This window comes from Falco biarmicus, chromosome 14 (assembly GCF_023638135.1).
Source record: "Falco biarmicus isolate bFalBia1 chromosome 14, bFalBia1.pri, whole genome shotgun sequence".
Taxonomy (NCBI): domain Eukaryota; kingdom Metazoa; phylum Chordata; class Aves; order Falconiformes; family Falconidae; genus Falco; species Falco biarmicus.
In genome coordinates, this window is record NC_079301.1 from 17,564,067 (window position 1) to 17,578,813 (window position 14,747).

The following is a 14,747-nucleotide window of genomic DNA, read 5'->3' on the forward strand; positions in this document are numbered from 1 at the left end:
AATTAATAATTTGGTACTAATTTTACATTACTTAACTTTGGACTCTGCTTTGCATTGTTCTGGTTGACATGTATGCAGAATTGAGCAAGTCCCCTTTTATACCCTTAGGCAAATTGCTTACGTTGAAGTGTCCTTGCCTTGGGTGGGCTGTGTGTCATTCACAGAGTTCCTAAAGATACTCCAGAAGTGCACCGTAAGGATCCCCACTAACTGATTTCCCATGACGCCAGGTGCTCTGCCCTGTAGCTCAGCAGAACTGGCCACTGCTGCCTGGATGCACAAAATCTGTAGTTTGCACAAATGATCAAAAGCTTAAGCAATGCACTGAGTGACTGAGAACAACCAGTGAAGTGGAGAACGTTGCTCTTTGCTTGTGGATATTCTTTATGCTTGAAAAAACCCACACTTGCATATAATTAAAAAAAAAAAAGAAATTATTTTTGCATGACAGTTTTTCTGCTTTTCTTTGCCTATCAGTGTGTTTTCCATGCTGCTGCTGGGCTCCTGGAGGACAGGGCTGAATCTACAGGACATGTCAGCTGCACAGGGTTTGCATGTGGCTACTGGGGAATTTGGTGTACGTGCCTGTTACGCTTGGGGTTTAACAAGCATGGTGACACTGTCCTGCCTGAGCTGGCAGACAGTAGGAAACACTTTTGACCAGACTGGATGCCCTGCACTCTTGTTTCAGGGGATAGCACTGTGTCTGCACTGCAGTCAAAGGGTGGTAGGCATGGTCCGAGCTCCTTCTGCGTGGGTTTCTGCCAGGTAGGCTTGTGTGGCTCCTGTGAGCTTTGGAAGGGACCCTGGCTGGGGCCCAGCCTTGTTTGAGTGTGCTCAGTCTGCAAGGGGCATGCATCTGGTCTGGCTGGTAGGTTTGTGTCACCGTTAGTCACCCTGCAACTCACAGAAATGGTCCTGGCTATCAAAAGAATGTGGGTCTCCTGAGCTGTCTTCCAAAGCGTGAGACTAACAGTGATCACAAATGGGCTAAAAAAAAAAAAAAAAAAAAAAAAAAGATTTAAAAAGAACAGCTCTTAAACATTGTATAGCCACCTTTGGGTTATTCTTGTTAAATATACTTCCAATGTCCACACAGCTTGGAAGGCTGGAAACGTTTCCTAAAAGAGAAAGATTTTTTTTTTTTCCCCCCCAGAAATACCAGGCTACAGGCTCCTAATGCCACCAGCCACGGCCAGCCACAGCTCGGTGGCACGGTGAGAGGTGCCGCAGCTACTTGGGGCTGATGGCGGGTCCTGCGACAGCAGCTGCCTCCCTGCAATAGCCCCAGTGCGCGCGTATCTGCATGTGGGATACTGACATGGGGAAGCCTCCTTCACAGGTATGTTAAAAAACCCTCCATCATAATCTGCTTAATTGTTGGCATCCTGGATCCTGCCTTGTTTTCACCTCGTTAAGGGCAAGCTGGATGCAAATAGTGGCAGAGCTAAACGGGCAGCAGCTGCAGGATTCTGCAAGGTTAGGGTGCTCCAAGCAGCATTTGATAAGGCTGGAAGGTTAACCTTTTTTTTTTTTTTTTTCTATAAGTGGTTCTATGTGTGTGTGCATGTATGAGAGTGTGTGCTGAGGCAGTGCAAGCAATGAAACATTTTCTGTGAAGCACAACAATATCTGTGCAAACCAGCAATGGGAATAAATGGCATAAACCAACAGCCCCATTGTAACAGGGACTGGCGGGCAATACTGTTTCAAAGTTGTGACAATTTTGGTTCATTATTTTCAGTCTAATTGAAGGCCAAATTTAATTTCTGGTGAAATGTTCCTGTCCCCCCAACTAGTCACATCATATTTTACACTGAATGTGCATGTGTTGCTCTGCGCCTCCTTGCTATATATACTCGTTGGGTGAAACAAGGATCTTAATACAGTGCTGTACAGTGGCAGATCCAGCATGATTTACTCTTTAATAAAATATTTACAAGCTTTTTTTTTTTTTTAAATCATTACATAATTCAGCAAATGCTGGCCATGGTGCTGAACTGCCCACTGCCAGCATGGAGTGCAGCATCTGCAGCACCAGCTGCTTTGCTGTCACTTGTGCCCATTGAACCTTTCCTTCTCTGTGCCTTAAAGGTTTCCTGACTTGCTGTGCATCTGCGGTGGCTGGTCCCTACCTTTTCTTCTCTGGTTTTGTGCTGCTGCAACCCACCATTCCCCAGACCCAGGTGACCTGCTGGGTGCTGGCAGGGTGCGTGCCTACCCCCAGGCTTCCCGGGGAGCTCTTTTGCTTTCTAAGTGCTGGGTCTGAACTCCTGGTTTACTTGGGTTCTCCTGGGAGCAGGAAAGAACGTGCTTGGAAATGGTCCCTGCCAGATGATTGCACCATGGTGGGGATAAACGTAGCGGGAAGCATTTTGCCCAAGGGCTGTTACCTATAGAAATGTCCTATTGACTTCAAGCGAAGGCTGAGGCTGGCAGTGTTGCACGTGCAAAGCCCGTGGCACCAGAGCAGCAGCCACTCATCTGCTCTGCGGTGCTGAGCCCAGGATAACTGGTTTGAATATGGCTGACTCCAGAAGTGCATTGTTTTTCTAAAAAAATACATAAAATAGGCCAGAATATGCCATTTTTGTTTAAAGCTGAGAACGTTGTTTCAGTTTCTGATGTAAATTATTAAGACAGAGGCTTGTTTGTGTTGTTTCTTTTGGGTACCCAAGGGTCTGGAATTGCCGTAGGCTTAAACAAGGTGGAAACAGAGAGAGAAGCTTGTGGTACCTGTGGGACAAGGAGTCGATGCTTGGTTATGGGAACAGTAATGTGGAAATTACGTAGATTTCATGCATTGACTTAAGGATCTGTAGCTCTTCACACCTTTAGAGAACAGCAGCCACAATTTGTGGGCATGACTTCCCGGGTAATGTTTGTGTCACCGGCTTCCTCCTTCCAGCCGCCCTTGCCAGGCTGCAGCCACGCTGGGATGCAGCCCCTCGCCGGGATGCAGCCCCTCGCTGGGATGCAGCCCCTCGCTGGGATGCAGCCCCTCGCTGGGATGCAGCCCCTCGCTGGGATGCAGCCCCTCGCTGGGATGCAGCCCCTCGCTGCTGCCGTTGCTCTGCCCTGTCCCTCCCCAGCCCCCCCCTCCTCTGGGTGCCGCAGCCCCGGCTCTGACAGCTAATTTTGCAGCTCACTGCGGGGACCCTGCGTCCCCTGCCCCAGCCCTCCCTGCTCTGCCTTCTCCCCAGTAAAGGCGCTGCCGCCCCTCTGCAGCGACTCGTCCTGCCACAGGTCTGGTTTTGCTTCCACCAAGCCCCCCCGCGCTCCCCGGCTGTGGCTGACAGACCTTCTGCAGCACTAAATCAATACCATCTCCCAGGCTGATTTTCTTTCCTTTTCTACCAGAGTACCCCTTTGGCCTCGCTTCCTTCTTATCCATCCGACGCAGCTCTTCCAGCCTCAGCCCTCACGCTGGTTTATTACCCTGTCAAGCTGCTCCAATCTGTTTTTCACCATGTAACCTTTCCTTTTAGCCTTAAACACTCCTTCTGCCCCTCCAGTCCACTGTCTCCTCCTCTCTGCTGTGTGCGCTCGGCTTTTTATTTTTCCTCATGTGCATACTTTTGATACAGTCATTCATCATCATCTATTTGAGGCAGTTTGATAGAATGTGTATGTACTTAAACTTTGCTCCTTGGCCCCTACCACCACTGTGGTTCTCGGGAGTGCAAAGTCATAGAGCAGGATTTTCTATTTATTTATTTATTTATTTATTTAAACTCTCTCATCTGTTCTGATGAAATGTAATGACATGTGCACAGAAACTGGCTGTGATTTCACCTGCAGTGAAACCTGCAGAGGTATATGCTTGAACTTTGGTGAATCAGGAGTAAAATTAAATCTTGCTAGCGATCCCCTGCCCCCCAACTTTTGAATCTATCAATATTGTCTGAAGCCCTTATTCAGCTGTACGGAAGCACCTTTTACTGACACAACCAGAACATCCCAAAAACCGTGGTGTAAACAAAGACAACATCACACACCATCAGTTTGCACCTTTATTTTTTAAAAATGAAATAGTCAAAGTACTTTCTTTTTCAAATATCGACACATAATATATTAACTTTTAATATTTACAGCATGTTGCTGGGATGTTCTTGTAGAAAATGCATGCTTCTGGTCTGAAACCCAGAGCAAAATGCATCAGACCATTTAACTGCAGCCATATAACATAAACCTGTACAGTATCCAGTCACTATTCAGCACAGGAGTTAGAGCAGGAATAAAAAAATTGGGATCTATTGTTTCCTAGCAACGAGGCTGAGGCCATTATAACGCAATTTCTGTAAGATCAGAACCTCTAACTGGTGTTAGACAGAAACTGAAGATCTTGGCATACATTGTAAACATTTTTACTGTTGATGAGAAAGCTAAAAAGGAACGTTACTTTGACATATATCATATGCTATGCTTCTCTTCCTCGTTTATTGACACTTCTGCCTGAAGAGTATGAAGATTTTAATGTTTTATCATGGTTCATACAAGTAAAATACTGTCAAGGACACGATCTGATATACTAACATTTATTAAAAGGCTAAAGTCCACCACGAGATCTAAGGAAAAACTGGAAATTGTCAAACACGTTTCCTTAGACAAATAATGGCAGGTGACAAATGCCCGGACAAATCCACAGCGAGTCCGACTTCACCATTCCCAGTTTCTGCCGAGAAGCGATTCATGCGGCAGTCAGGGTGCTTTCAACCTGGTAATGTTTTGTATCAAGGAGAGGTTTAAATAACAGTCAGCATTTGACGGGGAAAATCCTTACGGCTCTCGGCAGCAGCCTGAGCTGAGTGTCACCGTGCTAGATCAGCCACGCTACGGCGACCCCCCCCAGCAAGCTAAGACCCTGCCAGGGGTCTGCCGAGCTCCTTTTGCTCAGGCTAAAATAGGAGCTCCTTTGCCTAAACCGCTTTCTGCTCCGGACCTGCACCTTGGCTTCCCGCAGCGGCGCCTGCCATCGCTCCCCGGGGAAGAGCGGCCGGTGCCGCGGGGCTGGGTGGGCAGGGAGCGCGGGGCAGGGACCCCCAGCTGTGGGAGCACGCGTGGCCAAGGCGAGAGGCCACGTCTACCCAGCTAGTGTACAACTGAGAGACCGTTAAAGAGCTCAAACCAAACAGCTAGGATGTGTATACCGAGTTGCACATCGACCAGTTCATATATATTTATTTGGCTATGTTCTACATAGATATCTATATATATATATTTATACCTTTGAAATGTTCTAGATTTGCTAAATAAATATGAAAGCAAAGGAAGCATTACTTGTACACACTATTTGTTTGGCTGTCATAAAAAATATAGCACGTATTTCTCATGTACTTTGCTACAGGATAGTGTGCAATAGTGGGTTTTGTTTTATTTTATTTTATTTTTTTTCCTCTTTCAGAACTTTGCAGTGCAGAATGCTAGCTGGCATCAAATTATCTGATCTAAATACCAGTAAAAATTTCCATGCCATTATTTCTCTTTTTCTCATTTGGGTCTCTAGGTTATAGTGCAAAATAAAATTAGAAAAAAAAAAAACCCCAAAAAAACCCTACAAAAAACAACACTGAGAAATTGGTCTAACTACTAGGAGAAAAAAAATGGAGACTGAAATATTCCCTGCCTCCATCTGAGGTTGTTCATGAACAAGATGGTCCAAAGCTATTTGTTTGCTTAGTTCTCACGAATCACTGCAGCTGGCCCATGTGTAGCTACAACTTCAGCCTCCAGTGCTTTCCGTATTTCTTTAGCACTGTCATTTCAACACATTTGTATTTAGTTTCCTAAATTTCCAAAACTGTTATGATGAAGGCTTTTTTTTTTTTTTTTTTGCTTTTGTAACAGGGCCATGTAATGTCATGTGATTCTTCATACATCCATATTCTCATAAGAAATATTGTTCAAAATTGTACCTTAGACTGCACCCAGGAACTGGGACAATGCCAATCTACTTTCAGAGACAAACTTATAACACATTTCATTCTTTGACCTTTTGGTATAATATGAGAACAACAGTAATCAAGGCAGTATTAAAAACACAGCTGTAGGTAATACAAAGTGCATTTCCTGCATATAATACAAATATAACTTTAAGAAACTAAAGGCACAAGCTAACTAAATATGTATTACATACTAGAAATGCACAGTTCAAGGTAATTCTAATAGCTTCAAATATTTGTTTATAATGGATATTTAAAGCAGTTTGAAAATGATCCTCATTAGTGAATTGCAAAAAAGTAGAATTGCTTAAAATATAAGTAAAATATACTCTAATATTGACATCTTGGATCAGTGATAAAATACATCATCACGTTTATGAATGCACTCTCTATATACAATTCATAAATTCTTCTTCCATTGATTAAAAGCATATTAGAGGCTCAAGGATTTGAGGGTCCATTTTTAGGCTGGTGTGGAGGTATTCAAATTCTCCGTGATTGTATGGAAAATTACACAAATCAGAGCTGTCAAACCTGGATCTTGTCAGCTCCTGATTCTGTACCTTAGTTAAGGATGAGCCCGATCAGGATGTGCATGTGAAGATTTTGGTCCACCATTCCCTGCGGCTGGGGAGTAGGGGGTGCTTTTAGGGGGTCAGGCTCCCGCTCAGCCTGATCCTGCACCCCCAAAGCTGCGCTGGCTCCAGGGGGAGCAGAAGGAGTCTGGAAAGAGACGCTAATGGTGTGAGGCTGGGACCTGAGGTCAAACCCCTGGCGGGGTTCTGGGCTCAGGTGCCAGCTCAGGCTCATCGCTAACTTTTTGGTACAGTCTGCTCCACTTGCCCAAAAACAAGGGAAGAAAGAAAACCGGAAAGAAAGGAAGAAAGAGAAAAAAAAGGACTTTGTTGGCTTCAGTAAATATGAGCAGAATTTTTTTCAATATATTTACTATGTCTGTTTGGAAAGAAATGTGCAATAACATCACTGTTACGGATACACAGGCTCTATAACAAGACTTCTAGCTCCCTCTGAAAGTCAGCAAAGGAAATCTGCTTACCTGTCCCACCCCTCCCCATGTGCCCTCCCCACCTCCCGATAACCAGGTCTTTTAAAAATGACAAGCTGAAAGAAGGATTACCTACTCTGCTATGAAGTAACTGTGCCAGCAGCGCATGATACCTTGGGAAATAAAAATTTCTGTCCATGCAATATAATGCTTTTCTATGTGCTCTAGATATTGAGCTGAAAAGTGAAGAGTCATCCCCAAAATGTTCTACGTTTATCAACATATTTACTATCCACACTTAGGTTCATCAACTCCCAGCCCACCAATCTTCTTCAGACTCGAAAAAATGAGTAATACAACAGGATTATTAATCTGAGATGAGAAGAACGCGATGCCTAAACCCAACAACACTGCAGTTTCCAGATGATCTGTGAAAAGGCGAGTCCTGCCCCAAGGACTACAGGCAGGACTGGTCCCGCACGGCTGGCTGTTACCGCACGGTGGGGGCTCTCCTCGATCCTGCCTGGGTCACGAGGCTGGTCCCAAAAGCACCGAGTTCAAGCCCAGGCTGAGCACACTGATGTCAGCAGAGATGCCTGCCGACTGCTGTGCCCACTGGCCCTTTGGCCACCCCGGCACCTGGTGGAAGCCCAGCAGTGTGGTGCCACCCTGCGCCCCTCCGCCAGGCAGATCTGCAGCCCTACCTGCGCTGCCGGGCTCCAGCGTAACCCAGTGCCGAGGGAAACCTTGGGAAAAAGCACCCCCAGGCAACACGGCGCTCATCACTGAGTGGCTGAGAGGTGGCTAAAGGCCATACAGGGCAGCCTTTTACTTACTGTATCCAAAAGAAGTCGGGTTTCCCAGGTTAGAAAACCCCTTAGATCATAGCTGTGAGGAATGACATGTGCAGGGCTGGTGAGCAGCTACAAAATTTCCATACGCAGTCTGGTTTCTGTATGCAAACCCTGGAACTCACGGGAGATCTTACTGGGATAAAAACTACCCAGGAAATACGGGTTGCAGAATCAGGCTCTGTAAATTTTTAAATAATTGGTGAATTATTAAATCAACAACAACAGAAAAGCCGTGTTTCTTTAGAAGGTGGCAGAGCACGCTGCGCTCTCCCTCACCCCGCGGGGATGTGCGGTGTCACCCCCAGCACCTCGCGCGCAGGTCGCGCTGCTCAGCTGTCAGGACTCTGCTTCTGAAATTTTTGAATACTGCCACACAAGAACTAAAAATCGTCACTGTCATCTCTCAAAGAGTTAAACGAACAATATTAAAATACCATCTTCTGTCACATTTAAAGGCAGTTGGATATGTTTTTTCCTCTATATTTATATATACAGAGTTCTGATCTAGAAAAACCAATACAATAAACCATTTTACGTTTAAAAACAGGCAGTCTTTGGTGACGCAAAGGCAGAGATTTTCTTTGTTACCTTCTGCCTATTTCACTCTGTCTCATAAAGTGAATATTATTGGCACTGTCAGAAAGTTCGAGATACTGCTCCACAGATAAAACAAAATATCCATCGTAGCCTTGTACCCGCCCAGTGCTTAAAAGCTGCTGTTTCTCTCCATCTGTCCATGCCCTAATACCTTCTTCCCCTTCCTGTAGCCGCCTCTGCTCCTTAGTCCAGGCCTGAGCCACAGCTCTCTGCCTGGCTATCTCTAAGACATGGTTTTTTTCTTCTTCCACCGTTGTTCCATACCGAACGTTAAAGCACAGTGCGCCGTGCTGGAGCTGGATGTCAGCAAAGCGTCTAGTCCTCCCGTTGATCACAGAAGTCATCTGCGACACTGTGACGTTGACGCCATTCTCCAAGATGCGTCGTCCTCCGGTGTTGCCGATGAGGGCCAAATCTTCCTCCAAAGACCCCAGCTTGATGAAGTAGTGCGTGTCTCTGCCCTCTATGGTGAAATGGAGGTTCTCCAGATAGTGAGCGTTGTTGAGGATGGCAGCGATGCGCCGGCTGTCCTCGTTAGCCACGCCTATAATGTCAGCTGTCACTATACCATCCTTTATAGCAAATTTGATGCCTTTTCCAAACACTGAAGGAATAGCTGCAAATCGCGGCTGCTTTACTCCCTCATAGCACTTGCCATCACTGTACCTGGGTGTCATAGGAAGTTGATCCAAGGATATAAAGTTTCGGAGTTGCTTTTGTAGCTCACACTGAATACCAAGGATAGTCTGGAAAAGAAAATACCAATAAAGATTGCAGGCAAGGCACCTTGCAGTTCATGAGAGTGTCCCACAGACCCTGCTGATCTCTTAACTGCTTAGAATGGATCTTCAGTTTGTTTGGAAAACACTGTGTGCACCTAGAGAGCCCGGGAACATGCACATGCTCCCTAATCGCCTAAGGTACTGCTTTCTGTGTCTCGGACTCTTATCTCTAGAAAACAAATGGAAAACACATTTATCGCAAATGCTATTTTTGTATTTATTCTTCCTTTTCCCCTCCCCCTCCCCCCTTGAACTGTTACTCTAATGGCTGGTCTTTCGACTCTCAGGCATGGGGAAACCTGAACTCAAAGCTGTGCTCTTTCACATGACTCAGTGCTTAGTCTCTGTGCGTCTCATTATGTCTTCCCTAAAAGAGCAGTAACAGTTTTTATAGGCCATTCGTTAAGGAAAGCAGGCTGTGAAGGTCTCAAGACACTAGAACAATAGGAACGAGGCAACTACGTCAGATCTGTAGATCTTGCTCCCCAGTGAGGCTAAAAAAAGACCCTCACTCTAACCATCTATGTCTTTCAACACCATACCTATCATTACACTTTTTCTGAGTCTTTGTAACAGCTTCTTTATATCTCAGTGACAATTTTACATGGACAGAATGAGCTCTGACCCTTCAGCTCTGTGCACTTTGTGCAGTCATTTGTGCGTGGGAAAATAAGTTTGTTAATGCTATGGATGTGAACTCACAACATTTTACACTTCCTTTTCTTAACTACATTAGAGGAAAGGCATCTTTCCTCTCTCATCTTTGCAAAATTAAATTTCTTTGTTAACAGGTGCTCATATGGCCAAATGCAAAACATGAATGCCTGCTCAGAGCATTGGTAGTTGGCTCTGTTGCAGTTACACTGATTACTAGACCCTGATAGCTGCTCCATGGCTCTTCTTTACTGAAAATAAGCCCTGCAACAAGGTTGAGTTTTACAGATCCCCCTACAAAATCATAGTAACATTTCTGTTTTCCTGCACTAATTACGCAGAGGTACAGACTTGTAAAGCTCTTTATACCCTCAGTGATTTTGCATCTCTTGTGGCATCTTTGCTAATGAAGATGAAAATTTGTTGTTTTAATTTTTTAATTGAACAAAATTTTTTGTTGGCTTTTTCAATTCTCACACAAACCCTTTTAGCCTTTTGCCTATCCTTCCCCTCAAATTTGGATAGTTTCTCGGTAAACAGCTGCAAAGTTCCTTCACTGTGTTGCTAAAAGCTTCTCCTTAAAACTTTCCTCCACTCCGATACCAGCACATAATTGACAACATTAAAATTTCTAGCATTATTATATTATTTGCCTTCCCTATTATGTTGAAGATATAGTCATATTGTTTCCTTGGTCTCCAATATTTTCTAATAAAATTCCATAACTTAGTATTAGAAGCAGCTGAAAAGAGTTTTTGCTAACCTTTCCAGGATCCCACTCTTGGGTTTTTGTTTGAAGCTGTAGAAGTTCGTATGTTGTCTCCAAAGCTTCTATCTCTGGTTTTGGGAATCCAGGTAGTACATTGTGCAACTGGAAACCAAACAGCTCTAGCCAACTTCCAATGTCTACAAAACAAGTAAAGGATGCTGGCAATAAGGCACATAAATCCTAGAAAAAGTGAGGGTAGTCTGCAGAAATCCTGACTACGCAGGAATAATGATTTCACATCAATTTATGTTTTCAGTACTGGTTACAGCATCTACTGTAGCAACAAATTATTTGATTACAAAGCATAGCTATACTCAAATCAATAGTGTACTTTCTATCTATTTATAATAGAAAAAATTCAAATTAAGCTGCCTCCATTCCCCCCCTGATTTTAGCATTTAGAAAAGCAGCAGATACAACTATAGTTATTTTATTGGTTACCGTAAAGGCTATAGAAAACAGATCAAGCTCAGCAAGTTGTTACCCATTAAAGAAACAACACTAACATCTGTAAGATTAGAGCCAAATGGTAACTTTGGATGTACGCAAAAGATTCCTGGAGTCTTGAATCCATGCCAGAATTTGATAAAAAGTTGTATTTTCATGAGAAATGTGTTACTTTTACCTGTTGTATACTTAGCGACGTCTTGGATTCTGCCAACTGGGTAATTGTTTTCAAATGAGTAGAGATTAAACGGTTGTGGGACAGCATTCAGGTGTTTCCATATATGATGATTTGGTGTTGTCCACCGACCAGCAATGACATCATAGTCCCGCTGACCCAGATGAACTAATTTAGTAAGAGAATCATACAGCCCTCCATGAAAACCAATGATAACCTCGAAATCTGGATTAGTGTCCTGGTAGATCTCTCCATATGGGGTATACAAAATTTCTTTTATGACTTGGCCCCGACTGCTAAATACAGCTAGAGGTGTTCCAGTGTTATCACAGGCAACGTAATACTCTTCTCCACTGCTTAATTCCATTGCAATGAGATGACCTTGAAGATCGTAATATAGGGATGTTATTTCTGAGCTAGTATGATTGTACAAATGAGTAACTCTTATTGGATTGGAGAGATCAGCATAGAAGAACTGTAAGTGTTGTCCTAGGCTCGATTTGCTTGCAACTCGTCTTCCAAGACCATCATAACAGTATTGCACAGTCCAGCCAGACACTTTGTTGTACGCTTTGTTCAGCAGACCGTTAGAGTTGTACTCAAAGATCTCATTGCCTCTTTGCCTGAGAAAACCATCTTCGTCCATTTTATATTGAATTTCTCCCAGTCTGGTAATGCGATCTCTCAGATCATATCTCAGAGGAGTCAGGCGTGCACTGTTTCCATGGCTCAGCAAGTTGATGTTGCCGTTAAGGTCATAGCTGTAGCGCCACTGGGTTTTATCATTCACAGACACAGTCTGAAGTTGACCGTCAGCATCGTATTCATAAAAATATCTTGTTATATTGGCATCTACACCTACGCGTATATCACAGATCACCATACGACCCATATTATCATACTGGATGGTCATCCAGTAAGCTATAGACTTGAGAATTTCGTATTGTACTTCAATCACCTGACCATTCGCACTAAAAATTTTGGTATGTTTCATCACAGTGGTGGTTATAACTTGGTTTAAATCATAATTAATGACACTGAATTTTCCAAATTGCTCCGTCCTGCCAGAAACGTCGACGTAACGGTACAGATCGATGGGAAGAGGTGTCTCGTTTATCATGGCCTGCATACTCGTGACACGGAAGTTGTTATAGCTGTAGTCAAATCTGGCATTTACGAGCCCTTCTTCACTGAACCTGAAGATTTGGCGACCAATAAGCGGACCTGTCCGAAACAAACAGGGAAAAGAGGAAAAGCAAAAATGCCAATGAATTACGTCCACAGTATACTTACCCTACAGACCTAGCACAGACAGGCGATGAACTCAAATATACCCTTAAGCCTTATTGCTACTTGACTGTCTCAGAAAATACCATTAACTATGAATATGTTAAATTATTCTCTCGCAAACCTTTATTAATGCTCGCTCTACAAAATATTTATATTTTATTAACATTTGTTTAAATGAATGCTATTTTATTCACAATTATGATTTCTATTTACTTACAAGATAATTCTAAACAAAATTTATTTTACAGTGTGATTTCTTTCCTCATATAAACAGTCCTTTTGAATTTATGTTATATTATGTTATAAACAGGGAAAGTTGAAAATACAAACAATAAACCAACTTGATTTAGTATTTAGCAAATATCCACACAGTGGAATAAAAACAATCAAACATTATAAGAGCTATTCCATACCAAGCAATAAAAAGAAAACTGTATTTCAAATGGGACAGCTATATATGCCTATGGACACAGACATAGAGATATACACATATTTTTCTATTGAAACATAAAATATAAGAACTTATAGACATAAAAATAATGGAATTTCATGCCAGGTACGTGCAGGATCAGGGCCAAAAATTTTAACGAAGTAGTGACGGTTACACAAACCTGTTTGCCTGTATCTGATGGTACAGATGAACCCATCATGCATTAAATGTATTGTTTTAATAACTCCAGAAGATTCCTCGTAGGTGAACGTGACTTGAGTAGTATCATAAAGAATCTCAGAAAGTCGGGACTGTTTGGTGTATTTGTAAAGGACCCTGCGCCCTGTCCCAGGATATAATGTTTGCAGAAGCCGTCCGTCTCTGGCGACGTCCTGTATGAAAGCCGCGTTGCTGTCTGGAGGGGTATAGATGTTGCGGTAGTAGCCGACGGACAGCATGGTTTGCAAGGCATGGCGCACCATGCTCGGCATGGTGACCGAGAGCAGGTAGTCAGACTGGTCGTACTCAAAGATGTAGCGGCGCTGGCTGTGCAACAGGAGCATCACGGACTGCAATCAAACAGGGATGGCACTATAAGTGGCTGATCAAGCAAATGATTATTGAGCTAGTGAGTGCTTGAAGGTTAAGGAAATGGTGCAACAACCACCCACTCTTGTTTGCTCTTACTGTCTGTACAATTCCAAGTGAAGCTTTCAGCTCCAGGAGACCTGGCCAGCAAGGTGGTACAAAACAGGAGGAGAATATTAATGTCTGGAGGTAAGGACCTCCAAACTGGAAGGCAGATGTGGCTCTCAGTAGCATTTCAAACTCATGCTGACTTGCTACGGTTGCTTTGAAATATTCAGGTCATCCTCCCAGGAAGCAAACACAGAGAGAATCTCTTCCTCACACACAGCAGAGCATCTGCACCAGCAGATGTTTCTAGGGGAGGTGGAAAGAGGAAACTTTCAATGCTGTGTATAAGATGTTTACCTTTTATTGGCATTCTGCATCTATCTAGCACAGACCTACCCCTTTTTCTGCATGTCTTCCATTAAATGCACATTGCCCCTGAGGTTGCAGTATCTCTGTGCTTACAGATGGATGAAAATAGTCTGCAGGTTCTTTGGTGTGACTACTTCTATCTCTGGTTTACAATGTTTACAAAGAATATAATTTCTACACAGGTACTTGATATTTGCCCGGTGTTGGTTAACTGTGGCTGGCCAATGAAAGCTGGTTGGTTTGCTTGGCAGATGAATGTGCAAGCATGACTGACATTTTTCTGTGCAAATTTAAAATCTGGGTTCTGTAAACCTTTTCACCGGTCACGTCCAAAGTCACAGTGTCACAGAGTATGAGCCCACTGGTGAACAGTCACTGTTGAAACGAGCATAATGAAAACACAGAGTGAAAATGAATGGTGGAACTTTGTAGCTTTCCCCCAGCTCCAGTAAGTGGCTTAGCTGGACCACAGCACTGCACATCCTTGCCACACTGCCTGAGCTGAGTCAGAGAGCTGGCACTGCACAGTTCTTAGCTCACAGCCCAAACCTACCAGGCACATAAGCAAATTTGTCAGGCTTCTGCATGACTGAGACCTCACACAAAACAAAGTCTTATGAGGAACAGCGCCACTGCTTTTTTCACAGAGCATTGGGGAAAGAAATCGGGGAAAAAAGGGCATTTTTTTCCCCTCTAAACTAAAAACCTTCTCTGGGAAGAACACATGGAGAGCTCAGCCCTGCAATGTGTTAAGTAACACTGGCCCCGAGCCACTTTGCTCTGACAGATAACCCGA

At 43.6% G+C, this 14,747-nt stretch overlaps 2 protein-coding genes across 3 annotated transcripts in view; one reads left to right on the forward strand and one right to left on the reverse strand.

Annotated features, from left to right (window-relative positions):
* SH2D1A (SH2 domain containing 1A) overlaps positions 1-14,747 on the forward strand; it is a 43,088-nt gene that overhangs the window by 16,612 nt on the left and 11,729 nt on the right. The gene's annotated exons all lie outside the window — the stretch shown is intronic.
* Positions 72-14,747, reverse strand: part of TENM1 (teneurin transmembrane protein 1) — a 349,253-nt gene continuing 334,577 nt past the window's right edge. For both annotated transcript variants that reach the window (XM_056359800.1, XM_056359799.1), the window contains 4 exons: positions 13,128-13,515; positions 11,230-12,450; positions 10,599-10,741; positions 72-9,145 (listed from right to left, as the gene is read on the reverse strand). In XM_056359800.1, coding sequence (XP_056215775.1) covers positions 8,387-9,145; positions 10,599-10,741; positions 11,230-12,450; positions 13,128-13,515 — 2,511 coding nt within the window. In that variant the 3' untranslated portion in view covers positions 72-8,386. The remainder of the gene's footprint in view (positions 9,146-10,598; positions 10,742-11,229; positions 12,451-13,127; positions 13,516-14,747) is intronic.